The sequence below is a fragment of the Hyperolius riggenbachi genome, chromosome 4 (genome assembly GCF_040937935.1).
Source record: "Hyperolius riggenbachi isolate aHypRig1 chromosome 4, aHypRig1.pri, whole genome shotgun sequence".
NCBI lineage: Eukaryota > Metazoa > Chordata > Amphibia > Anura > Hyperoliidae > Hyperolius > Hyperolius riggenbachi.
Genome location: NC_090649.1, coordinates 107,842,903 through 107,868,915, shown reverse-complemented (window position 1 = coordinate 107,868,915; position 26,013 = coordinate 107,842,903). Strand labels below are relative to the sequence as shown.

Sequence of the window (26,013 nt, the reverse complement as noted above, 5' to 3'; positions counted from 1 at the left end):
TACATTCAACATTATGCTAAATGCGAAGATATATCCACAATTACAATTTGGCTTTTTCACAATGCAAACTCGTAATCCGCAAAATGCTGAATTTGTTTGGAATTCCATGCAAGACAGAAATGGAAAGAAAAAAACTGAGCAAAATTATTTAAACTCCCTTCACCTTCTGTCCAAAACTAAAAACAAAACATGTACTTAGCAGCAGCTATAGTCATTGGGCCTGTAATAACCCCTGCCTGTGTTTGCTCTTCTGTCAAGAGACTCTGTGACTTTGATGAACTAATGATGGTTATTGTCTTGCAGATATGATCGCTATCACTGATCCCAATCAGATCACTATCTTGGCCATATCTGTGGCTGGTGGAATAATCCTGCTCATTTTCCTGGTTACCTGTTTCTTTGTTAGCGGAAGGTAAAACAAATCTTTTTTTTAAATTCAATTTATGGTCTTCTGCGTTTTCCTTTTCTGTCCTTATTAGATTAATATCTCTTAAAGGATACCGGAGGTGACATGTGACATGATGAGATAGACATGTGTATGTGCTGTACAGTGCCAAGCACACAAGTAACTATGCCATGTTCCTTTTTTTCTTTCTCTGCCTGAAAGAGTTAAACATCAGTAATGCAAGTGGCAATTTCTGTCCGGGTCGGGAACTGGGTCAGACTATTGCATAACCCTTAGGTTACGTTTCCACTATAGCGTGACATTTTTGCCTGCAAAAAATCGTATAAGATTTTTCTGATTGGTGAAAATTTGCATGTAAATTTTTAGGCGTTTTTATGCGAATTCGCATTAGTTAAATAGAACATAATCTGCCTAGTAACAGTTTAGTCATGACTGCTGACAACTTCCTGTAACCATGGATCTAATGCGAATTTTCGGGCAAGTAACGCGGAAATTTTCATTGCCTATACAAAGCATTGTACGCGATGTCCGAAAAAATGATACAGGACCTCAGATTTTTTCACGCGTACGAACGCTAATGAAAATTCGCATTGAATGGAAACGGCCCCATTCACTACCATTAGTTGCAAAATCAATGCAAATTTTCTGAGAGAAAAATCTAACACAAAACGCACAAGTGGAAACCAGGCCTTACTGATAAGCAGGAGCGTTGCTAGGGTCCTAAGAGATCCGGGGCACTTTTGGGCACACCAGTCGGAAAATGGGTGTGGCCATGCGCCAAAATGTGGGTGTGATCATGGGTGGAGGCAAATTTACATGAACGTAACAGCAGTCTAAGTAGGCCTGCCCAGAAAAATGTTGGATGAAGCCCCCACTCCATTAATAAAAAAAAAAACATATAAATAGGCACATAAATATGCAGTGTCACTTAAACATAACCAGGCAGAGTTACCTGGCTTCTGTGCTGGCTGGTCTGGCTTTCTGCTGGGCAGGCTGGCCTGCTATCAGGTTGTCTGGCAGTTACCCCATAGCATTCCCTGACTTTCTAGTGGACCCCCTCCCATGCTCCCACAGGCCTCCCATTTAGGCACCACAATTCCCAGCATGCCCCCATAGAAGAACCACAGCTCCCTGCATACCCCCATTAAGGCATCACGGTGCCCAGCATGGCGATAAGGAATTACAGCCATAAAAACGTTCCTGTCAGTAATTGGCTTCTGAGAGCAGGAAAAAGATACAAAAGGGTCAAAAGTTCATACATTTGAGTTCTTACTTCAGTGAAGGTGTCATTGAGCAGAGACAATCAAACTGTAAAAACATAAAAACTAGATTGAAATATAAAAATTAAACTATGAGATATCTAAAAAGTCATTTTTTGCAGAAGGAGGATAGATACAATTGTTTATCTCATCACTTTATTTTCACCTCGGATAACCTCTGATTGATTGTAACATTTGAATAATATGACCAATGTATTACGCGTATGTTTCTATATGTGGTGTCATCCTTGTAGCTACCCAGCCACACACCTCCACTTCTTACTGTACATGACAGAAGATCTGTGCTCTGTTGTATTTTTGCAAAAAAAAGCAATATTGTTTGCATCAATTTTCAAAATCTAGTAAATATTGTGTAACAAGGGCCTTATGTACGGGTCTTCTAGGCCCCTGTAATCATTGACAAGTAGCCTCCCTTTTGGGGTTGGTAACCATAGTCTCGCAGATGAAATCTACTCCTGATGCGTAATAAAATCCATGTGCCTACAGGCCTCCAATGATGGAAAGGCAGCTCACACCCCTCCCTCCCGAAGGAAGATGTGACAGCTGGGCCAGCCAGCACACTTTCGGTGCAGTTTGGGGGGTTTGTAGGTACATGGAGGGCGAAGTCTAGGGTTCCAGGACATCTGTGCCTATAGGCTCCTGTGATGTAAATCCAGGCCTGTACTAGTCATTAGGGATGTAGGCGAACCGTTTGCCGGTGAACCCCTATGGGCCACTACTACTTCCAGGCCGCTATGACCCAGAGAAGTACGGCTGCGTTGGGCCGGCGGTGAGCGTCTTTGATCGCGCGACTGTTGCTGGCTACTCTCTGCGCATGAGCGTGGCGTCACTCATGACATCATGCTCATGCGCAGGTGCCCGGCAACAGGCGCGCAATCAAGGACGCGCACCGCCGGCTCAGCGCAGCCGTACTACTCCGGGTCATATCGACCCGGAAGTAGTACAGGATGAGGGCTTCGCCGACATTTCTACTAGTCAGGTCTTAAGTTGTCCTTTAATTAAGTGGCCTTTCTTCATAGACTTCATACTGCTACGGTGCAGAAAGGCTACAGTCAAGGACAGACGTTATCTCCCTGGGCCATTAGACAGTTAGGAACAAATGAGATCTCCCCCAGCAAAGTAGAGTATGTTATACTGTATGAATTGTCACTAGTGACCTTTTCCTTTGCTTAAGTATATGTGTAGGAGCAGTCATACTGGGAGAACACAGCCTCTCCTTTGCCCAAAGCTTGCAATCAGACTTGTTCTCAATCTTTTTTAGTTCATGTAGAAAATAAAGGCTATCATGTGATTGGTTGTTACACTTTGTTTCAGAACAGCATGACCTCTGACTCAATGTTCAGTGCTGTTGTTTAGCTTTCTAGTTCTTTGTCTCCTGGTAAATCTTTGTCAAGGTAACCTTGCAGCATTTATTTATTTTCGCTGATTGCAGTATTGATTGGCTGAGCTGTATAATGATTGCAGCCTCTTGTGCAGGAAGATCTTTACTTTCTCTCTTTGGATGTACCGCTGGTGCAGCTAATATTGTATGGAAAGAGGCTTGCTGCAGAGACCTTGTTTGCTCTTTAGTAACAAGGGAAGGTTCAGCATTCAATCCGCAGTATGTTTCATGGACTTCAAAGTGTAAGATTGGAGGCAAGTCGTCCTTTCCAACAGCATATGTTCTTAACCTGTTCCGGACCTGTTCAGCATATGTTCTGAACCTTTTCCGGACCTGTTCAGCATATGTTCTTAACCTGTTCCAGACCTGTTCAGCAGATGTTCTTAACCTGTTCCGGACCTGTTCAGCAGATGTTCTTAACCTGTTCCGGACCTGTTCAGCAGATGTTCTTAACCTGTTCCAGACCAATGTAGTTGAAATCTATGTCCTGTTGCTGGCTGTGTCAGTCTCTGGCAGACATACTGTAGATTTCAACTATTCGCCACGGCGCACACTCAGGCCGGTCTCTTCGCTTCCATCACTGGTGCCGCTGCAGCCTGCTCACTTAGCTTTCCTAGTAACAGTTGAGCTCCATTTGCCATTCAGGAGCCAATTTTTACTCTCGTGATTACTGTTAGCTAATCACAGTGTAAAATTAAGGAAAAGACGGCTCTGGTCTGTAACAGACCAGAACTGCCCTGTCCTAAAAGGGATAAACAGGATTACTGTGCAAACACATTTCATTTGGACTAATTATGAGCAGTTTACAATATTATTTAACAAATGTTGAATTGTGAGCAGCCTCTTAATTTTTTAAGCACCCTATCCCTGGAATATCCAACCAAAGAGTCTTAAAGTCTCAATCCACTATCATCCAGAAAATTCTGCTCTTCAAGCAACCCGAGAGCCTCCCTTTATCACTAAGCAGTCTCCTTGTACCATCAACCAGAGAGTTTTCCTCTGCCACCAACCAAAGAGTCTCCCACTAACACCAACCAGAGATTCTTCCACTGACACAAACCAGAGAGATAAAACAGAGATTCCCTCTACCATTATCTGAGACAAACCAGAGAGCCTTCCACTGCCATGAACCAGAGGGTCTCCCTCCACCATCAACCAGAGAGCCTCCCTCTATCACTAAGCAGACAGTCTCCCTGTACCATCAACCAGAGAGTTTCCCTCTGCCACCAACCAAAGAGTCTCCCTCCATCACCAACCAGAGAGACTTTATCCATCACCAACCAGAGAGACTTTCTCCAACACCAACAAGAGAGTCTCCCACCAACACCAACCATAAAGTCTTCCACTGACACAAACCAAAGAGTTTCCCTCTGCCATCAACTGACACAAAATAGAGAGTATCACTGACACAAACCAGAGAGATTACCTCTGCCAAAGAACCAAAGGGACTTTATCCAACACCAACAAGAGAATCTGCCACCAACACCAACCAGAGAGTCTTCCACTGACATGAACCAGAGAGATTCCCTCTGCCATCAACTGACACAAACCAGAGAGTCTCCCACTGCCAACAACTAGAGTTTCTCCTCTGCCATGTCTTTTACAATAGTACATGACACAGGGACAATGTCAAAGAGCTGCAGCGATGTCACGTAATTTCCTTACTTTGTTACTGAGGGATGCCATCTCTAGAAGACTGCAGAAAGCCCTATCGACTCAGTATCCTGATTTTTTTTTTTTTTTAAATCGCAAACCTTCTATTTGTCCTTAATTAACCTGTGCAAATGACAGAAAGCAGAGAACTGAGCAGGATTCAGTGGCCATGTCACTTTCTATATTTATCATGGCTGACACTTGTCACAGTGGGGGATTTTTGTGGGATAATTTTTCTCCCTGATAATCTCTCATATTTCTGCACATTACATTCCACATGACCTAATATAACACTGCCATTTAAGTATTTACATTAGTGTCTCCCCTGCTGTGCATTGCACAGCTCAGATACTAATTATAACTTTGTCTATAAGTCTTTAGTGTTTGGCTAACTGTATGATGATGATATTGTCATTATGGGTCAACTGGTCGTTTTGGGTCTAATGCGGCGGGTGCAAGAATGCCTAGACGGATTCTGCATTTAGATGAGTGAATTATTATGTAAATGATTGCACTCCAGACATTGCTGCTCACTTTTCTGATTATGTTTAGCCTGGTGGTCTTGGTGAGATCAGAGGTGGTAATAAAAAAAGAGAGAGAGAGTTCTCATACAAGATCTGCTGGCTGCTCATACAACGCAGGCCGATTCCCGATCATTCATCGATCGTCCCGAAATTGCACGCCGTTACTGCCGTGCACCCAATCCAGCAAGTCGGCCCAACATCTTGCAGCATGTGCGATCGACTTATGCAACCCATTTCGTCCTGAAATTGGTCACGTTGTCGGTAGAGCATGCACTTGGCACCGATTTCAACCGATTCGATTTTAATAATCTAATTGGATGGTCGATCGACCGCCAAATTGCCTTATGTATGGCTACCTTATCTCCCATTTGTATGTTTCCAGGATGGAGCATAATGTAAATACAAACAAATGATTACAGATTTAGCAGAATGCATTATTTCCACATGCTGCTTTTTTTAGCAATCAAGGGAAAAGTGCAATTACATTTTCCTCTAATATCTTGTACAGTAGCAGCTGTTTTTTGTTCTCTCTTTCTGTGTAATGAACAAGCCAAGTATGGCACATCTTGTTATTCCTGGCTGGTACACACACTAGTAATATCTTCTCCTTCCGTTGAGTATCCAGCAAGGTCTGCCATACAAAGCAGCACAGGCAGCCAGAATCACTGCTGAAGCACACTGACTCATCTATAGTGATTATTATTTATATAGCGCCGACATCTTACACAGCGCTGTACAGAGTATATTGTCTTGTCACTAACTGTCCCCCAGAGGGGCTCACAATTTAGTCTATACCATAGTCATATGTATTGTGCAGTGCATGTATTATAGTCTAGGGCCAATTTAGGGGGAAGCCAATTAACTTATCTGTATGTTTTGGGGATGTGGGAAGAACCCGGAGTGCCCGGAGGAAACCCTCGCAGACACTGGGAGAACATACAAACTCCTTGCAGATGTTGACTTAGCTGGGATTCAAACCGGGGACCCAGTGCTGCAAGGAGAGAGTGCTAACCACTACGCCAATGTGCCACCGCACTTTCTGCATACTCACAGATACGAAAGCTGGAGTGTACATTTCATGGACGCACCCGTTGAAAAGGGGGAAATTGACGATAATAGAATATCAATAAAATTACAGATACTCTACTTAACTCATATTTGTAGTAAAATATTGGTAATATTGTGTAATTGCATTACAACCTTAGGTGATTAACCTATTTTTGTCACAACAGCTGCTTGATAAGCGCCACCATCCATTCCATATGGTTCCTAACAGAAAACACTAGATTAGTATGCCACATTGACGATGAAATCACATTGTTACTTCACTGCAGTCATTCCATAGCATTTCTAAAGGAAGATACTAGTCTGCTGTGTCTAATTGTCTCAGGAGGAGAATGAAAGTACTGGGCACAGATCATGGGGCCCAATAGCAAAATGTTCATGGTGCTTTTAGATCTAGGCCCTCTTAAAGGGAACCTAAACTGAGAAGTCTATGGATTTTCCTTTAAAAAGAATACCAGTTGCCTGACTCTGCTGCTGATCCTCTGTCTCTAATACTTTTAGCCACAGCCCCTCAACAAGCATGCAGATCAGGTGCTCTGACTGAAGTCATACTGGATTAGCTGCATGCTTGTTTGAGGTGTGTGATTCAGTCACTACTGCAGCAAAAGAGATCAGCAGGACTGACAAGCAACTGGTATTGTTTAAAAGGAAACATCCATATCCCTCTCAGTCAAGGTTCCCTTTAACTACTAGCCGACCGCGTCACGCCGATGGGTCAATAGGCGTAAAGTCCTGGGGACGTGTTTTGCAGGAGATCGCGCAAGCCGCTGCGCACATCTCCGCTCCGCCATCAGTCTCTCAGCGGCGATCACCGATAGGAGACTGTTAGATGCCGTCTATTTACACGGTATAGCGCTGCGATCTATGTGTGACACGGCTGTCCCCCTGGGAGACATGGGAGTGATCGGCTGTCTTATGCTTACACGGCATTCTGGCCAGGCTTATCAATCGAGCCTGATGGCTCAATTGATAGTATCTGACAGGTCCGATGACCTGCCGGATAGATTCCCCGCTCGTTCCCCGCCGGCGGACAATAGCGGGGATTTGAGTGGCTGATTAGGAGCGCCCGCGCGGACGAGAAGGGAAGCGGCGGGGGTCGATTTGGCGGCTAATCGGCCGCCGGATCGACCCATGTATGCCCAGCAATAGGCTGCCTATGCCAGCTGATCACAGTGATTGGCTGGCGGGGGAAGGTGGGCCTTATAGAAATATAATATCCATTGTCCCTGAGACAAAGTTTGAGGGTGAGGGAACACAAAAAAGTGAATGGTGAGTACATTAAGTACCACCTGGGCCCTTCTGCTCCAGAGCCCCATAGCAGCTGCAATGGCTACTGCTACGCCCCAGTCTGGGCACCAAAGTCAACTGCTTCCAGAAGTGTAATCCAACAAGTGCATACAGAGAAAAGAGCACCAACAGGGAGTGAAAGAAGGGGTAAGAGCCCTTTTCCTGCGTTTCAACGCAAAGGCAATTCTTTACGTTAACCAAGGTAAAATTAAAGTCCATAGACTTTCATTTTACCTTTCACATCCGACGCTGTGTTGCGGTTCGACGCACCCAGGAGCGTTGAAACGACGGGAGCCGGTATTTTCCCGTCTGGTTCAATTAATAGCTACCACTGCTGATTGCGTCGCACCGCAGATTCTCGCTGCCGCCGCCGGCTATTCAAAGCGTGCAGGAGAACGGCTCCTGCACGCATTGTCTAATGTGAAAGAGGCCTAACAGCCATGCAGGGAAACAGCTGTTAGGCCTTCTTTCACTCCCTGTTAGGCCTGGTGCACACCAGAGGAGTTTTTCTGAGCGTTTTGAGTTTTTAAATCTGCTGCTAATGTTATCCTATGTGTCTGTGCACACTGGAGCAATGAGGTTTTGTAAAAAAAAAACCATAGCATTACATTGGGAAGAGCTTTTGAAACCTCTAGCGCCCAAACGCAAGAGAGATGTGAGCTTACATTAAGTTTTGGAAATCGAGAGACAGATCATTTTAATATAGCAAATCTTGAAAAACCGGTGAAGCAGTGATGTATAAAATTTGGTCTCGAGGGGATTTATGTTCACTGCAAAATATGGCGTGCTACAACTTGTCTGTTGGCTCCGCTGAGGTCTTTTTACAGCCTTTTGGGGGTACATTATTTTTGTTGCCAACATTGTTAGGCTCTTGAAGACACACAGACACATATGAGCCCATAATGGTTTCCTCAAGAGGACAGCCTTCCGAGACCGGCGTAACTAGTAAACTGGTAGAGATGTCTATTTCACCTGCTGGAGACGCGACAACAAGGACTGCTAAATCTGCACAAACACATTCAGACCAATGGCGTAATTGTAAGGGTTCAGTCAGGGGCGTAACTAGGCCCCACCGGGCCCTCCTGCAGAATTTCAGAAGCCTTGGCCTCTCCCCGCCGACTGTAGCCAAGGCTTTCCCCTCATGCTGCCACCCCTCCAGCCCCCACAAAACGGTCCCGAGCCATGGGCTGCAGGGCCTATTGTCACGCCAGTGGGTTCAGTGCTTAAAGAGAATCTGTATTGTTAAAATCGCACAAAAGTAAACATACCAGTGCGTTAGGGGACATCTCCTATTACCCTCTGTCACAATTTCGCCGCTCCTCGCCGCATTAAAAGTGGTTAAAACAGTTTTAAAAAGTTTGTTTATAAACAAACAAAATGGCCACCAAAACAGGAAGTAGGTTGATGTACAGTATGTCCACACATAGAAAATACATCCATACACAAGCAGGCTGTATACAGCCTTCCTTCTGAATCTCAAGAGATCATTTGTGTGTTTCTTTCCCCCTGCAGCTATCTTCCACTGAAGTGTCAGGCTGTTTCTTCCTGCAGAGTGCAGACAGCTGTGCCTGTATGTAATTCCTCAGTATGTGAAAGCCCAGCCAGCTCAGAGGAGGATTTATCCAGCTTGTAAAACATAAGAGAGAAGAGAGAAGCTGCCCTAATGTAAATAATACACAGGCAGTGTGCAGAGAGGGGCCTGGAGGGGGGAGATGCATCACAGAACCACAACACTGAAGAACTTGGCAGCCTTCCAGACACAGGCTGACAAGTCTGACAAGAGAGCGATAAGTTGATTTATTACAGAGATGGTGATAGTAGAACGTGCCGCAGTAAGCCAGAACACATTAGAATAGCTTTTGGAACTTGTAGGATGATAAAAAACAGAATGCAATTTTTGTTACAGAGTCTCTTTAAAGGGAACCTAAACTGAGAAGAATTTGGATTTTTTCTTTTAAAATAATACCAGTTGCCTCTCCTGCTGATCCTGTGCTTCTAATACTTTTAGCCACAGCCCCTCAACAAGCATGCAGATCATGTGCTCTGACTGAAGTCAGGCCCAGTGCACACCGAGCAGTTTTAGGAGCGATCCGCCAACCGCATACGCCAGTGAAAACGCTTGGCTAATGTATTTCAATGGGATGGTGCACACCAGTGGTGCCTCCTGCTGCACGTTTGCGGTTTGCAGAAGCGTTTCTGCCTCAATTAAAAGTATAGGAAAACTGCAAACGCTCTGTGAAAACGCTAGATCAGAGCGGTTTTCCAGGCGTTTTTGTTACAGAAGCTGTTCAGTAACAGCTTTACTGTAACACTATATGAAATCTGCTACACAAAAACACTGCAAACACGCTAGGCATGATTAGAAAACGTCTCTGCTCCTAATTTCTTAGCTGTACTACACATAGAAAAACCATAGCAATTTTCACATTTCAGGGAGGCAAGGGTTAATGGGCTTAATGGGGGGTATAATTTATATTAAAAAAAAAAACTCACTGATGCTGATCACTCACTAATGCTGTTCTAGTTATCTGAGATCCTCTCAGAGTGATCATAGTAACTGTAACAGCATAGTGACTGATACAATAATTGGCCTCAATTCACTAAGCTTAACTCCTGTCTTTAATAACTCTTCAGAGCTATTTTTCAGTTATCACAATTATATCACCATGGTGATAACTGTAAAACAGTTCTGAAGAGTTATTAAAGACAGGAGTTAAGCTTAGTGAATTGAGGAAACATTCTGAATGAATGAGCACTGCCATTCGCTTTGGCAGTGCTCATTCAAACTTGCAAGCACTTTGATTGGCTGATGTGAACACATGTTCACATCAGCCACTCACGGATCAGCGGGTGCTCGATGCGTAACGCACATACACAGCAGGGAAATAAACAGGAGTCGCTGTGACTCAGGTGAATTTTAAAGGGGCGTTGATAACCGTGGCAGAGGTTGCCAAGTGGCTAAGGTTTCCTTTAACGGTGCTCCTGTATTAAAGGACAAGTGAAGTGAGAAGAATATGGGATCTGCCATATTTATTTCCTTTTAAGCAGTACTAGTTGCCAGGCTGTCCTGCTAATCCTCTGTCTCTAATACGTTTAGCCATAGACCCTGAACAAGTATATGCATATCAAGTGTTTCCAACATTATTGTCAGATCTGACAAAATTAACTGCATGCTTGTTTCTGGTGTGATTTGGACACTGCTGCAGCCAAATAGCTCAAAAGGGCTGCCAGGCAACTGGTATTGTTTAAAAGTAAATACACATTGCAGCCTCTATATTCTTTTCACTACAGTTCTCCTTTAAAGCTTGTGTAATGATGATAGCCCTCCGCACAGGATTAGTTTAGCATCTCTAGAGCCTAGACACAGATAACCCAGAGTTTTCAAATCTCCCCTAAACCTTTCCCACACCACACATTTTAATCTTAAATGAGAATTGTAATAAGAACTATATGGAGGCTGCCCTATTTATTCTCTTTTAGACAATACCGGTTGCCTGGCAGCCCTGCTGATCCTCTGCCTCTAATACCTTTTAACTATAGACCCTGAACAAGCATGCAGCATATCAGGTGTTTCTGACTTTATTGTCCGATCTGAAAGATTAGCTGCATGCCTGCCTGTTTCTGGTGTTATTCAGACGCTACTGTAGCCAAATAGACCAGCAGGGCTGCCAGGCAACTGGTATTGCCTAAAAGGAAATAAATATGGCAGCCTCCACATACCTCTCACTTCAGTTGCCCTTTAAGCAATACCAGTTGTCTGGCAGTCCTGCTGCTGCTCTGCCCCTAATACTTTAGCCAGAGACCCTAAACAAGCATGTAGCATATCAGGTGTTTCTGACAATATTGCCACATCTGACAACATTAGCTGCATTCTTGCTTCTGGTGTTATGCAGACTTGAATGCTACCAAAGAGACCAGCAGGGCTGCCAGGCAACTGGTATTGCTTAAAAGGCTGTAAATATGGCAGCCTCCATATACCTCTCACTACAGTTGTCCTTAATGACCAGGAAAGATTGTTTCATTAAATCCCAGCTTTCCCTTTGAACCCCGTATTTAGACAATTATGGTACAATCAGACATGGATTAACCAGCTGAGCGGTCTGGACGAGCTCAGCTCGTCCATCACCGCCGGAGGCTGCCGCTCAGGCCCTGCTGGGCCGATCTTCATCAAATAAAAAGCACCACACGCAGCCGGCACTTTGCCAGCCGCGTGTGCTGCCTGATCGCCGCCGCGGTGCGGCGATCCGCCGCGTGCAGCGGCGAAAGAGGGTCCCCCCAGCCGCCTGAGCCCAGCGTAGCCGGAACAAAAAGTTCCGGCCAGCGCTAAGGGCTGGATCGGAGGCGGCTGACTTCAGGACGTCGGCTGACGTCCATGACGTCACTCCGCTCGTCGCCATGGCGACGAGGTAAGCGAAACACGGAAGGCTGCTCATTGCGGCCTTCCGTGTTACTTCTGGCCGCCGGAGGCGATTAGAAGAACGCATCCGGAGCGCCCTCTAGTGGGCTTTCATGCAGCCAACTTTCAGTTGGCTGCATGAAATAGTTTTTTTTTTTTATTGAAAAAAAACCCTTAATAGAACGCCAGGGTGGTTAAAGCGGAATATAACCCTGCATTTCAACTTTGCTCTAAAACATTATTTACAGCATATTATATGCAAAAAGCATTTTTTTTTTCTAGACCAGCATTGGAAGGGTTAAACACAGAGGTTTTAAGTTCCGTGCAGACGTTCAGATAGTTACATTCTATTTAGTTATATGTATATATTTAGAAATGTTACACACTCTTTGGCTGTCCTCCAACTCCTTCTCAGTGAGAGAGATGAGTCACAATAAACACTTAGATACATTTGTGTAAACAAAAAGTATCTAACTCAAGTTCGGATGCGTCTGCAAAAATCTCCAGGGACTTTAAAGCCCTGTGTAACCCTTCCAGTGCTGGTCTAGTAAAAAAAAAAATGCTGGTTGCATATAATATACTGTAAATAATGTTTTAGAGCGAAGTTGAAATGCAGGGTTATATTCCGCTTTAAGATGTACTGGGGCCCTAGGTAAGGTAGTAGATCTGGGGCCCCCTTGTGGGTCTTTATGGTAAGCTGAAGCAAAGAGAGTTCAAAGAAGGGGGCAGGTGGGCTCCTTGACATCCACTAGGCCCCAAGCACCTGCCTAGGGTTGCCTGGGGGATAACCCTGCTCTCCCTACAACACATGCTGCCATCTCATATTGTCCATGTCTATCATACGGTAAACACGACCATCATTTGCCTCATACAAGGTGTGACTATCATTTCCCCAATATAACTAATGCCGCCATCACTCCCTATATAAAGTGCAGCCATTATCTCCTCTATATAGCAAGTGCAGCCATCACTCTCTTTATAAAACAACAATAAACAACATTGGACGCTGGGGGGACAGAAAAAGGGAGCTGGAAGACACCGGGAGCCCGATCTGGTGTACAGTGGCGTAGGGCCCGCGGTCGCAATGGTCGCCTTGGCGACCGGGCCCAGCTCCTGAGGAGGCGGGGGAAGGGCCCGGGGGGCCCATGTCCGTTTGGAGGGCCGTGCGGCCGTGCGCGCTATTGGGAGGGGGAGCCACAGCCGCGGGGAGGGCAGCCCGAGCTCTCCCTCCCTTCCTCTCCCCGGGTCCCCCCCCCCCTCAGATGCAGAGTGAGCGCGCACGGAAGCGCTGTAGGCAGAACTCACCTCCCTGCGTTCCAATCGCCGCTGATCTCCTCTCTGCATAGAAGCTGATACACACACTGCTTCCGGCTAAACAGGAGGCAGTGTATGTATCAGCATCTATACAGAGCGGGAAGAGATCAGCGGCGATTGGAACCAGGGACGGAGGTAAATTCTGCCTACAGCGCTTCCGTGCGCGCTCACTCTGCATCTGAGGGGGGGGGGGGTGGGCCCGGGGAGAGAAAGGGAGGGAGAGGTTGGGCTGCCCTCCCCGCGGCTCCCCCCTCCATTGTGGGGGGGGGGGCACCTACCTACCCACCCTATCCTATCCTGGGGGGCAGCTACCTACCTAACCTATCCTGGGGGGCAGCTACCTACCTAACCTATCCTGGGGGGGGCAGCTACCTAATCTATCCTGGGGGGGCAGCTACCTACCTAACCTATCCTGGGGGGCAGCTACCTACCTAACCTATCCTGGGGGGGGGCAGCTACCTAATCTAACCTATCCTGGGGGGCAGCTACCTAATCTAACCTATCCTGGGGGGCAGCTACCTAACCTATCCTGGGGGGCAGCTACCTAACCTATACTGGGGGGCAGCTACCTACTCTAAGCTATCCTGGGGGGCAGCTACCTACTCTAACCTATCCTGGGGGGCAGCTACCTAATCTATCCTGGGGGGCAGCTACCTAATCTATCCTGGGGGGCAGCTACCTAATCTAACCTATCATGGGGAGTACCTACCTAATCTAACCTATACTGGGGGGCACCTACCTAATCTAACCTATACTGGGGGGCACCTACCTAATCTAACCTTATACTGCGGGGCAGCTACCTAATCTATCCTGGGGGGCAGCTACCTAATCTAACCTATACTGGGGGGCACCTACCTAATCTAACCTATAATGGGGGCACCTACCTAATCTAACCTATACTGGGGGCACCTACCTAATCTAACCTATACTGGGGGGCACCTACCTATACTGGGGGCAGCTACCTAATCTAACCTTATACTGGGGGGCACCTACCTCATCTAACCTTATACTGGGGGGCACCTACCTCATCTAACCTATACTGGGGGGCAGCTACCTAATCTAACCTATACTGGGGGGCACCTACCTATCTAACCTATACTGGGGGCACTTACTTATCTAACCTGTATTCGGGGCACCTAGCTAGCCTATACAGGTGGCAACTATACTGGCTACCTATATTGGAGGCACCTACCTAACTAACCTATACTGGGGGCACCTACCTATCTAACCTATGCTGGGGGCAACTATTCTGGCTACCTATATTAGAGGCACCCACCTAGCTAAACTGTACTGGGGGCACCTATCTATCTAACTTATCTAACTTATACTGGCGGTGCTTGCCTATCTAACCTATACTGGGGGCAACTATACTGGCTGCCTATGCTGGAGGCACCTACCTGGCTAACCTATACCGGCGGCAACTATACTGGCTTACCTATGCCTGGCTACCTATACTGGGGGGACCTATAGCTGGCTATAGGGATTCGGATATGTGTGTGCGTCGGGTGTTGCCGGGGGAGGGGGGGCTGTTGTTGCCGGGGGGGCCCACATCCAGATTCCACATCGGGGCCCAGAGGTTTGTAGCTACGCCACTGCTGGTATATCATCTCACGTATGATGAATAGGTGAAGAAGATAATTGTATATACTCACAAAGCCGGGTTGCACATAAAGCAACCAATCTGAGTTGCATGTGGGGAAGTACCATCCCCACTCTGCCTTGTATCGTCACTTTGGTGGTCGCAGGTCCTTAGTAAAAATACCACCCGCCTAGGTGGTGGCCCCTAATTAGAGGGGGTGAAAACGAAATGAAGGAGGTAGGAGGCGCCCTTGGGGTACTAAAGTATTGTTTTTTACCAATGCGGATTATATTAGTTATGAATACTACTAGTTAGTGTTGGGCGAACAGTGTTCGCCACTGTTCGGGTTCTGCAGAACATCACCCTGTTCGGGTGATGTTCGAGTTCGGCCGAACACCTGACGGTGCTCGGCCAAACCGTTCGGCCATATGGCCGAACTAAGAGCGCATGGCCGAACGTTCCCCGAACGTTCGGCTAGCGCTGTGATTGGCCGAACGGGTCACGTGGTTCGGACCCGAACGCGCTCTGATTGGCCGAACTGTCACGTGGTTCGGGTAAATAAATACCCGAACCACGTCATATCTCCGCCATTTGTCTGTGGGTTTAGCTTTGGGTAGGCAGGCAGGGTAGTTCGCGCTCCAGCCACGCTAGCCAGGGTCCCCCCCAGTCATTGTGTGTCACTGCTGGGAACAGTAGTACACCACTCGTTCAGCCACACTATATAGCATTCTGTGTACTGTTCTGTGTCTGCTGGGAACAGTAGTACACCGCTCGTTCAGCCACACTATATAGCATTCTGTGTACTGTTCTGTGTCTGCTGGGAACAGTAGTACACCGCTCGTTCAGCCACACTATATAGCATTCTGTGTACTGTTCTGTGTCTGCTGGGAACAGTAGTACACCGCTCGTTCAGCCACACTATATAGCATTCTGTGTACTGTTCTGTGTCTGCTGGGAACAGTAGTACACCGCTCGTTCAGCCACACTATATAGCATTCTGTGTACTGTTCTGTGTCTGCTGGGAACAGTAGTACACCGCTCGTTCAGCCACACTATATAGCATTCTGTGTACTGTTCTGTGTCTGCTGGGAACAGTAGTACACCGCTCGTTCAGCCACACTATATAGCATTCTGTGTACTGTTCTGTGTCTGCTGGGAACAGTGGTACACCGCTCGTTCAGCCACACTATATAGCATTCTGTGTACTGTTCTGTGTCTGCTGGGAATAGTGGTACACCGCTCGTTCAGCCACACTATATAGCATTCTGTGTACTGTTCTGTGTCTGCTGGGAATAGTGGTACACCGCTCGTTCAGCCACACTATATAGCATTCTGTGTACTGTTCTGTGTCTGCTGGGAACAGTAGTACACCGCTCGTTCAGCCACACTATATAGCATTCTGTGTACTGTTCTGTGTCTGCTGGGAACAGTAGTACACCGCTCGTTCAGCCACACTACAGTGTTCTCCCCAGGCTCTTTTAGCCGGGTGCTCCACCCGGCTAGATTTGGTGACCACCCGGCTGTCATCGGCTCACCTCCTCACTTCCTCCTATGCTGTAAGCAGAGTTGCCCTGCATTTTCATCTCGACCCACCCGGCTACATTTTCATGCCACCCGGCTACTATTTCATGCCACCCGGCTGGAAAAAAATTCTGGGGAGAACACTGCACTATATAGCATTCTGTGTACTGTTCTGTGTCTGCTGGGAATAGTGGTACACCGCTCGTTCAGCCACACTATATAGCATTCTGTGTACTGTTCTGTGTCTGCTGGGAATAGTGGTACACCGCTCGTTCAGCCACACTATATAGCATTCTGTGTACTGTTCTGTGTCTGCTGGGAACAGTGGTACACCGCTCGTTCAGCCACACTATATAGCATTCTGTGTACTGTTCTGTGTCTGCTGGGAACAGTAGTACACCGCTCGTTCAGCCACACTATATAGCATTCTGTGTACTGTTCTGTGTCTGCTGGGAATAGTGGTACACCGCTCGTTCAGCCACACTATATAGCATTCTGTGTACTGTTCTGTGTCTGCTGGGAACAGTGGTACACCGCTCGTTCAGCCACACTATATAGCATTCTGTGTACTGTTCTGTGTCTGCTGGGAACAGTAGTACACCGCTCGTTCAGCCACACTATATAGCATTCTGTGTACTGTTCTGTGTCTGCTGGGAACAGTAGTACACCGCTCGTTCAGCCACACTATATAGCATTCTGTGTACTGTTCTGTGTCTGCTGGGAATAGTGGTACACCGCTCGTTCAGCCACACTATATAGCATTCTGTGTACTGTTCTGTGTCTGCTGGGAATAGTGGTACACCGCTCGTTCGCCACTGTATAGCATTGTGCTCTGTGTCGCTGCTGGGAATAGTGGTACACCGCTCACCCGTCACTGTATAGCATTGTGCTCTGTGTCACTGCTGGGAATAGTGGTACACCGCTCACCCGTCACTGTATAGCATTGTGCTCTGTGTCGCTGCTGGGAATAGTGGTACACCGCTCACCCGTCACTGTATAGCATTGTGCTCTGTGTCGCTGCTGGGAATAGTGGTACTGTATAGCATTTCTGTACTGCCACTGTACTGCTGCCAGTCAGCGTGTACTGTAAGGATAAGTGAAATGAGGAAGAAATCCGGTGAAAGAGGGAGGGGCAAGGGAAGAGGTGTTTCCCCTGACGGTTCACGTACAGGCCACAGGGGAGCACCCAAGAAAACCCACTCAATACCGCCCATGTTGTCCAGGACAACAACCCTCACAAATCCAAAAGAACAGGACCAGATAATTACTTGGATGACCTCTCAAGCGTCCAGCAGTGGGTTAAGCAGCACCAGCACATCACGCACGAGGTCCGAGTCCTCAGCCAGTTACAAGGAGCCAGTGGGCACAAAGCTGACACAACCGGCAGCGACACCACGCACACAACTGCCAGATAACCAGTCCGATGAATTACCTCAGGACACAATGGGGTATTCGCAGGAGCTATTCCCAGCCCAACAAACTTCCACCTTTCAAAGGTCAATGGAGGAACAGCCAGAAATGTTGTGCCTGGATTCACAACCGTTAACTGTGGGAAATGCACCGCGCACTGAAATACAAGGCGAGTCCGAAGAGGACTCGGAAACCCAAATCCCAGAGCAATTTGGGCAGGAGGGGTTGCAATTGCAGGAGGTCGGCCGACAAGATCTGGAAGACGACGTTGGAGTGTGCTGCGCAGAGGTTGTTGTGGGGAGCTCTACTCCACGGCGGTGGCCCACAATGACATATGACGAGTTTGAGGAAATGGAAGAGGAGGGTATGGACAATGTGGACAGAGACCCAGATTTTGTTTGTGAACGAGAACATCGCCGTCGTAGCAGCAGCACAGATGAGTCTGTTGAAGAACACACTGCTGCACGAGTTCGCCTTGTGCCACAAGGTAGGCGGCGCGCAATTTCAGGCACCACAAGCGTGGAAGTTCAAGTGAGAGGCAAAAGAGGAGCAAACAGAAATCGCCAGCAAGGAGGCAGGTGCTCCAAAGTCTGGGCTTTCTTTGAAGACTGCACTGAGGATGTTACCATGGCGATTTGCAAGGTGTGCAAGACCCGCCTGAGCAGGGGGAAAAATATTAACAACCTCTCCACCACCAGCATGAGCCGTCACATGCTATCCAAACATCCCACTCTTTGGGCAAACGCGTCAGGACAGGGTACCAGAAACAACACTGCCTCCCTTGGGTTCACCAGACCCGCCTCAGCAGCAGCAGTAGCCCAGCCATTGCGTGGTTCACAACATTCACAAACATCAGACGACGCTGACACTGTCACTTTCCGGAGTAGTGCTCTTGAGGTCTCCCAGTGTTCATCAAACACAACAACCAACAGCCCTTCCGTGTGCAGCGCTACGGTTCAGTTGTCTGTGTCGGAGATGTTTGAGCGCAAGAGGAAATTGCCAGCAAATGACCCCCGGGCCGTGGCAGTAACAGCCAGCATAGCCAAGCTTCTGGCCTGCGAAATGCTGCCATATCGATTGGTGGAGACAAACAGCTTCAAGGGCATGATGTCAGTGGCCATCCCACGTTACGTGGTTCCCAGCCGCTACCACTTTGCACGCTCTGCAGTGCCTGAGTTGCATGAGCACGTGGTCAGCAAAATAACCCGAAGCTTGAAGAATGCCGTTGCCTGCAAGGTTCACCTCACCACTGACACCTGGACGAGTGCGTTCGGCCAGGGTCGATACATCTCCCTTACCGCGCACTGGGTGAACCTTGTGGAGCCTGGCAGCGATTCCTCACCTGCTACGGCACGGGTGTTGCCCACGCCACAAACAGCTGCACCGCCGTCCCTCCCACTGGATAACAGCAGCACCTACCTCTCTGACTCCTTCTCCTCCAACGCATCTCAAAGCTGTACCTCATCCGGAAACGCTAACCCAGCAGCAGTAGGATCGTGGAAGCAGTGCAGCACAGCTGTTGGCATGCGTCAGCAAGCGTTGCTGAAGCTAATCTGCCTTGGGGATAAGCAGCACACAGGGGAGGAAATTTGGAGGGGAATAAAGGAACAGACAGATTTGTGGCTGGCACCGCTGGACCTGAAACCGGGCATGGTTGTGTGTGATAATGGGAGTAATCTCATTCGCGCTTTAAGGTTGGCTAAGCTGACACACATCCCTTGCCTGGCGCACGTGATGAACCTAGTAGTTCAGCGGTTCCTGAGGACATACCCAGGCGTGCCCGATCTGCTGTTGAAGGTGCGTCGAGTGTCCAAACATTGTAGAAATTCCAGTACTGCTTCGGGGGCACTCGCCAAGATGCAGGAGCGCTTCAATCTCCCCCACCATCGCTTGCTGTGTGATGTCCCTACGCGCTGGAATTCTACGCTGCACATGCTAGCCCGCTTTTGCGAGCAGAAGAGTGCAGTGGTCCAGTACATGACGGCGCAGTACCGAGGCGCATCCGGCCAGCTGCCAAGCTTCTGTGGATCCGATTGGGCCAACATGTTGGACCTCTGCCAAGTCCTCCAAAATTTTGAGCAATCCACGTTGCTTGTGAGCAGTGACAACTCTTCAGTCAGCATTACCATACCACTGCTGTGTTTACTGAAGAGGTCGATGTTAAAAATCAAGGAAACAGCTGTCATGATGCAACTGGGGGAATCTGAAGGAGAAAACGATCAGCGTGATGGTACCAACATCAGGCCATCCGCCTCAGGGAACGCTGGCCCCAGCAGCTATGACGAAGAAGAGGAGGAGGAACAGCTGGAGTTGGAGCAGGAATTTCATGCCACCACTGACGAGGGCCAGAGCGGTGCACGTTGGACTTCCACAATTCAACGCGAATGGTCAGCAGAAGCAGACCAGGAGGAAGGTGACGACTATGATGCATCACAACAACTATCACAACGCTCACAAGAGGATGATGAGGATTCTGGTAGGACTCTGGCACACATGGCTCAATTCATGCTAGACTGCATTGAACGTGACCCACGCATTGTGCGCATTCTGGACAACACCAATTACTGGGTTTATACCCTTCTGGATCCACGGTACAAACACAATGTTCCAAAACTGCTTGAAGAAAGAGTCAGACAGGTCAAAATGGAAGAATACCAGCAGGCCCTTGTGGAGACTTTAGAGAGGAGATTGACATCCTCCCCCTCCTCTAGCCAGTTGTACGCAGACAGACTGACTTCCGCAAACCCAGGACGACCAGGAGGGCAGCAAACAACGCAAGCCGCAGCTAGTAACCAAAAGGGAATGGTATCGGCAGTGTCCTTGGAGTGGGAAAATTTTCTGACACCCATGCAGCCGCAGCCCACTGAACAGCAAGCGTGCAGATCCACCTCCAACACCGATCGCCTGGAGAAGATGGTCAAGGACTACATGTCAGATGGCGTAGCTGTGTCGAACCATCCATCTGCACCCTTCAACTATTGGGTATCGAAGCTAGACACCTGGCACGAACTGGCAATGTACGCAATAGAGGTGCTGGCTTGCCCGGCAGCCAGCGTTATGTCGGAACGCTGTTTCAGTGCTGCCGGAGGCATCGTCACAGATCGGCGTATCCGCCTCTCTACAGAAAATGCAGACCGTCTGACTCAAATTAAAATGAATCAATCCTGGATTGGAAATGACTACGCAACACTCCAGGACCCCAACCAAGTAACATGACCAATGAACATCTGGGATGGTGTTGCGTTTCCGGGCCCTGTTTATTGAACCTCTCATCTGTATTACATTTATGACTGCATGGCGGCAAAAAGCATTGCTGCTATATCCGCACGCTTTTTGTCCACATGCAAGGCCTGGGTTGTTGTGTCTCACAAAGCGTGGCCTTCTCCTCCTGCGCCTGCTCCTGTTCCATCACGTCTGCTGCTGCTGGGTTAGCGTTGCCGCGTGGTCCCTGTTTATTGAACCACTTATCTTTATTACATTTATGACTGCATGGCGGTACAAAGCATGCTATCCGCACGCTTCTTGCCCTCATGCAAGGCCTGGGTTGTTGTGTCTCACAAAGCGTGGCCTTCTCCTCCTGCGCCTGCTCCTGTTCCATCACGTCTGCTGCTGCTGGGTTAGCGTTGCCGCGTGGTCCCTGTTTATTGAACCACTTATCTTTATTACATTTATGACTGCATGGCGGTACAAAGCATGCTATCCGCACGCTTCTTGCCCTCATGCAAGGCCGGGGTTGTTGTGTCTCACAAAGCGTGGCCTTCTTCTCCTCCTGCGCCACCCTCCTCCTGTTCCATCACGTGTGCTGCTGCTGGGTTAGCGTTACCGGTCCCTTTTCCTGGAACCTCTTATATGTATTACATTTATGACTGCATGCCGACAAAAAACATGTTACCTGTGCAAAGAAAACAGACATTTCCCGCATTTAAAAGACAGTTTTCCCTTTGAAACTTTAAAATCGATTTTCTCAAAAACTATAAGCTCTTTTTGCTAATTTTTTTTCCTCTTGTACCCACTCCCAAGGTGCACATACCCTGTAAATTTGGGGTATGTAGCATGTAAGGAGGCTTTACAAACCACAAAAGTTCGGGTCCCCATTGACTTCCATTATGTTCGGAGTTCGGGTCGAACACCCGAACATCGCGGCCATGTTCGGCCTGTTCGGCCCGAACCCGAACATCTAGATGTTCGCCCAACACTACTACTAGTAAGGCATGTATATATACACACAAAACACCAGAGGGTAAGGAAAGATCCTACCTTATAAAGTAGTCACTCAGGATATCATAAAAAGAAGAAATGCTACTACTTTATAAAGTAGGATCTTTCCTTACCTTCTGTTGTTTTGTGTCTATATATACATGCCTTACTAGTGGTATTTATAACTAATATAATCCGCATTGGTAAAAAAAACAATACTTGAGTACCCCAAGGGCACCTCCTACCTCCGTCATTTAATAAACAGCAATATCCCCTCTACTCAAAGAGTGTTGAATCAGGATGATACCATTTATTGGCTAACTTAGAGATGGATAAACAGTGAGCTTTCGGCTTATAAAAAGCCTTTGTTGGACTGGTTCCTGACCAAAACTGAAAAACACAGCTTATATACACTGACATACAGAGGAGAAACATTCTTAGCCAATAAATGGTATCATCCTGATTCAAAACTCCTTGCTTTTACTCATGGCTAACACGGTACAACACTCTACTGCTCCCTCTACTCAATAAAGAGATTTTTTTAAACTCCGCATAGTGCATAATTATCTGCAGGAAGACAGTCATCATCTCTGCACCTGCCACATGTCACTGATGTCTCCTGCTACTCCTCATATGACAAACTATCTGACAACCTTCAGCAGCAGCAGCAGAGGCCATTGACAAGCAGCAGGAACTGAGTAGATGTAATCAATGTAATCAATGAAAGGCAGAGCACATGGATGACATACTGGCAGAAGAGCTCTGAGTAAGGTGTGCATGTGTGTGGGGGGAGGGAGGGGGCGATAACCTTCATTTGTAATCAATGTAATCAATGAAAGGCAGAGCACATGGATGACATACTGGCAGAAGAGCTCTGAGTAAGGTGTGCATGTGTGTGGGGGGAGGGAGGGGGCGATAACCTTCAAATTCCCAAATGACTTTCATCTGGAATTTTGAGCCACAGGCCACAGGTGTACAAGGAGGAAGCACTGTCTTAGTTCCAGACTTAAAAGAGTGAACAGATCCTATGTACAGAGGAGCTGTAGCAAAAAGGAGAAAATAAAAGACATTGCAAAGAGAGAAATTAAAACATCAAGAGATCAAGAAATGACTGATAACTGTCATGTAATTTGTTCATATTGTTTGATCCACAATCAGCCTGCAGTTCATCATCTTTACTACTGGTAGATATGGAAAAAACTGGACAGCATCAACTGCCATTATTTGTAACCACACCCCCCAACAATGCTAAAGGTACTAAGGTAGAGTGACCAGACGTCCCGGATTGGCATCCCAGGCTGCATGAGGTCCCCGGAAACGTCCCGCTTTCAGCAGCGGGACGTCCCGACCTCGGGACTCTGGCCACTCTATACTCATGAACTGGCAGCGGCGTCTATAGACGCCGTGCCAGTTCATTGCCCGCAGCCCCGCTCCAGCCTAACTGTCTTCCGGTGTTCCGACACCGGCAGGCGAGCAGGGCTACGGCAAGATGGCTGCCGGAGCCCTGTACTGGAGACTATTTGTGTCTCCAGTACAGGGCTTCGGGCGCCATCTTGCCGTAGCCCTGTCAGCGCGGGAGAGAAGATCAGCAGCAAGATGGTCCCGGGAGCAGCGCGCCAGAGGCTGGAGACTTCTGCCAGGTGAGTTAATGCTTTCTTTTCCAGGTGAAATGTTTGCCCGCATTGCGTTTTTTTTTTCCAGGTGAAATGTTTGCCCGCATTGCGTTTCTTTTTCAGGTGAAATGTTTGCCCGCATTGCATTTCTTTTCCAGGTGAAATGTTTGCCCGCATTGCGTTTTTTTTCCAGGTGAAATGTTTGCCCGCATTGCGTTTATTTTCTGGTGAAATGTTTGCCCGCATTGCGTTTCTTTTCTGGTGAAATGTTTGCCCGCATTGCGTTTATTTTCTGGCGAAATGTTTGCTTGCATTGCGTTAATTTTCTGGTGAAATGTTTGCCCGCATTGCGTTAATTTTCTGGTGAAATGTTTGCCCGCATTGCATTTCTTTTCTGGTTAAATGTTTGCCCGCATTGCGTTTATTTTCTGGTGAAATGTTTGCCCGCATTGCATTAATTTTCTGGTGAAATGTTTGCCCGCATTGCGTTAATTTTCTGGTGAAATGGTTGCCCGCATTGCGGGCATTTTGTACTGACATGTTGGCCGCATTGCGTTTTATTTTGTACTGACATGTTTGCCCGCATTGCATTTATTTTGTACTGACATGTTTGCCCGCATTGCGTTTATTTTCTGGAGAAATGTTTGCCCGCATTGCGTTTATTTTCTGGTGAAATGTTTGCCCGCATTGCGTTTATTTTGTACTGACATGTTGCCCGCATTGTGTTTTTTTTTTCAGGTGAAATGTTTGCCCGCATTGCGTTTCTTTTCTGGTGAAATGTTTGCCCGCATTGCGTTTCTTTTCTGGTGAAATGTTTGCCCGCATTGCGTTTCTATTCTGGTGAAATGTTTGCCTGCATTGCGTTTATTTTCTGGTGAAATGTTTGCTTGCATTGCGTTAATTTTCTGGTGAAATGTTTGCCCGCATTGCGTTTCTTTTCTGGTGAAATGTTTGCCCGCATTGCGTTTCTTTTCTGGTGAAATGTTTGCCCGCATTGCGTTTCTTTTCTGGTGAAATGTTTGCCCGCATTGCGCTAATTTTCTGGTGAAATGTTTGCCCGCATTGCGTTTATTTTGTACTGACATGTTGGCCGCATTGTGTTTATTTTGTACTGACATGTTTGCCCGCATTGCGTTTATTTTGTACTGACATGTTTGCCCGCATTGCGTTTCTTTTCTGGTGAAATGTTTGCCCGCATTGCGTTTATTTTCTGGTGAAATGTTTGCCCGCATTGCGTTTATTTTGTACTGACATGTTGCCCGCATTGCGTTTATTTTGTACTGACATGTTGCCCGCATTGCATTTATTTTGTACTGACATGTTGCCCGCATTGCGTTTATTTTGTACTGACATGTTTGCCCGCATTGCATTTATTTTATACGGACATGTTGCCCAGCATTGCATTTATTTTGTGCTGACATGTTGCCCATTACGTTTATTTTCTGGTGAAATGTTTGCCCGCATTGCGCTAATTTTCTGGTGAAATGTTTGCCCGCATTGCGTTTATTTTGTACTGACATGTTGGCCGCATTGCGTTTATTTTGTACTGACATGTTTGCCCGCATTGCGTTTCTTTTCTGGTGAAATGTTTGCCCGCATTGCGTTTATTTTCTGGTGAAATGTTTTCCCGCATTGCGTTTATTTTGTACTGACATGTTGCCCGCATTGTGTTTATTTTGTACTGACATGTTGCCCGCATTGCGTTTATTTTGTACTGACATGTTTGCCCGCATTGCGTTTATTTTGTACTGACATGTTTGCCCGCATTGCATTTATTTTATACCGACATGTTGCCCAGCATTGCATTTATTTTGTGCTGACATGTTGCCCATTGCGTTTATTTTCTGGTGTCCGGGGTAACTGTTACTGCATTTATTATTTAATGGTCATTGCTGCTTTGTGGTTACGGTATACTATTAGCATCACACAGTTTCTGCACACCCATGATGCAAAGTCTCGTTTGTCTTATGCCTCGCTGTTACATCATTACGTTAGCTCCGCCCATACAATGTCATGACCACGCCCATTTTTTGCCGCTGCGCTTGCCGCAGCCCCCCCAGTCTTCGTTGCTGCGCGCTCCTCAGTCCTCCCCACTTTTCGCCGCTGCGCGCTACGCACACCACCCCCCCCCTACCTCCTCCATCCACCGCAGAGGTCCGATCTCTAAGTGCCTCACGCTACTTCCTGTTTAAACAGGAAGTAGAGTCAGACACTTAGAGAGAGGAAGCTCCGGTGGTGGAATGCAAGAAGGTATGTGTTCCTTCCCGCTCTGCAGACCCTGATTGAAGTTGTAGGGGAGCGCTGAGAGGAGAGCCTGAGGTGAGTGAGAGGTGAGGGAGGACTGTCCCCCCCTCCCCCACCGATGTGTGGCCAAGCTCTCCCCTCAT

At 47.4% G+C, this 26,013-nt stretch overlaps 1 protein-coding gene across 2 annotated transcripts in view; it reads left to right on the top strand.

Annotated features, from left to right (window-relative positions):
- LOC137571380 (ephrin type-A receptor 3-like) overlaps positions 1-26,013 on the top strand; it is a 356,736-nt gene that overhangs the window by 167,800 nt on the left and 162,923 nt on the right. For both annotated transcript variants that reach the window (XM_068280382.1, XM_068280383.1), the window contains one exon: positions 304-412. In XM_068280382.1, the coding sequence (XP_068136483.1) occupies positions 304-412 (109 nt within the window). The remainder of the gene's footprint in view (positions 1-303; positions 413-26,013) is intronic.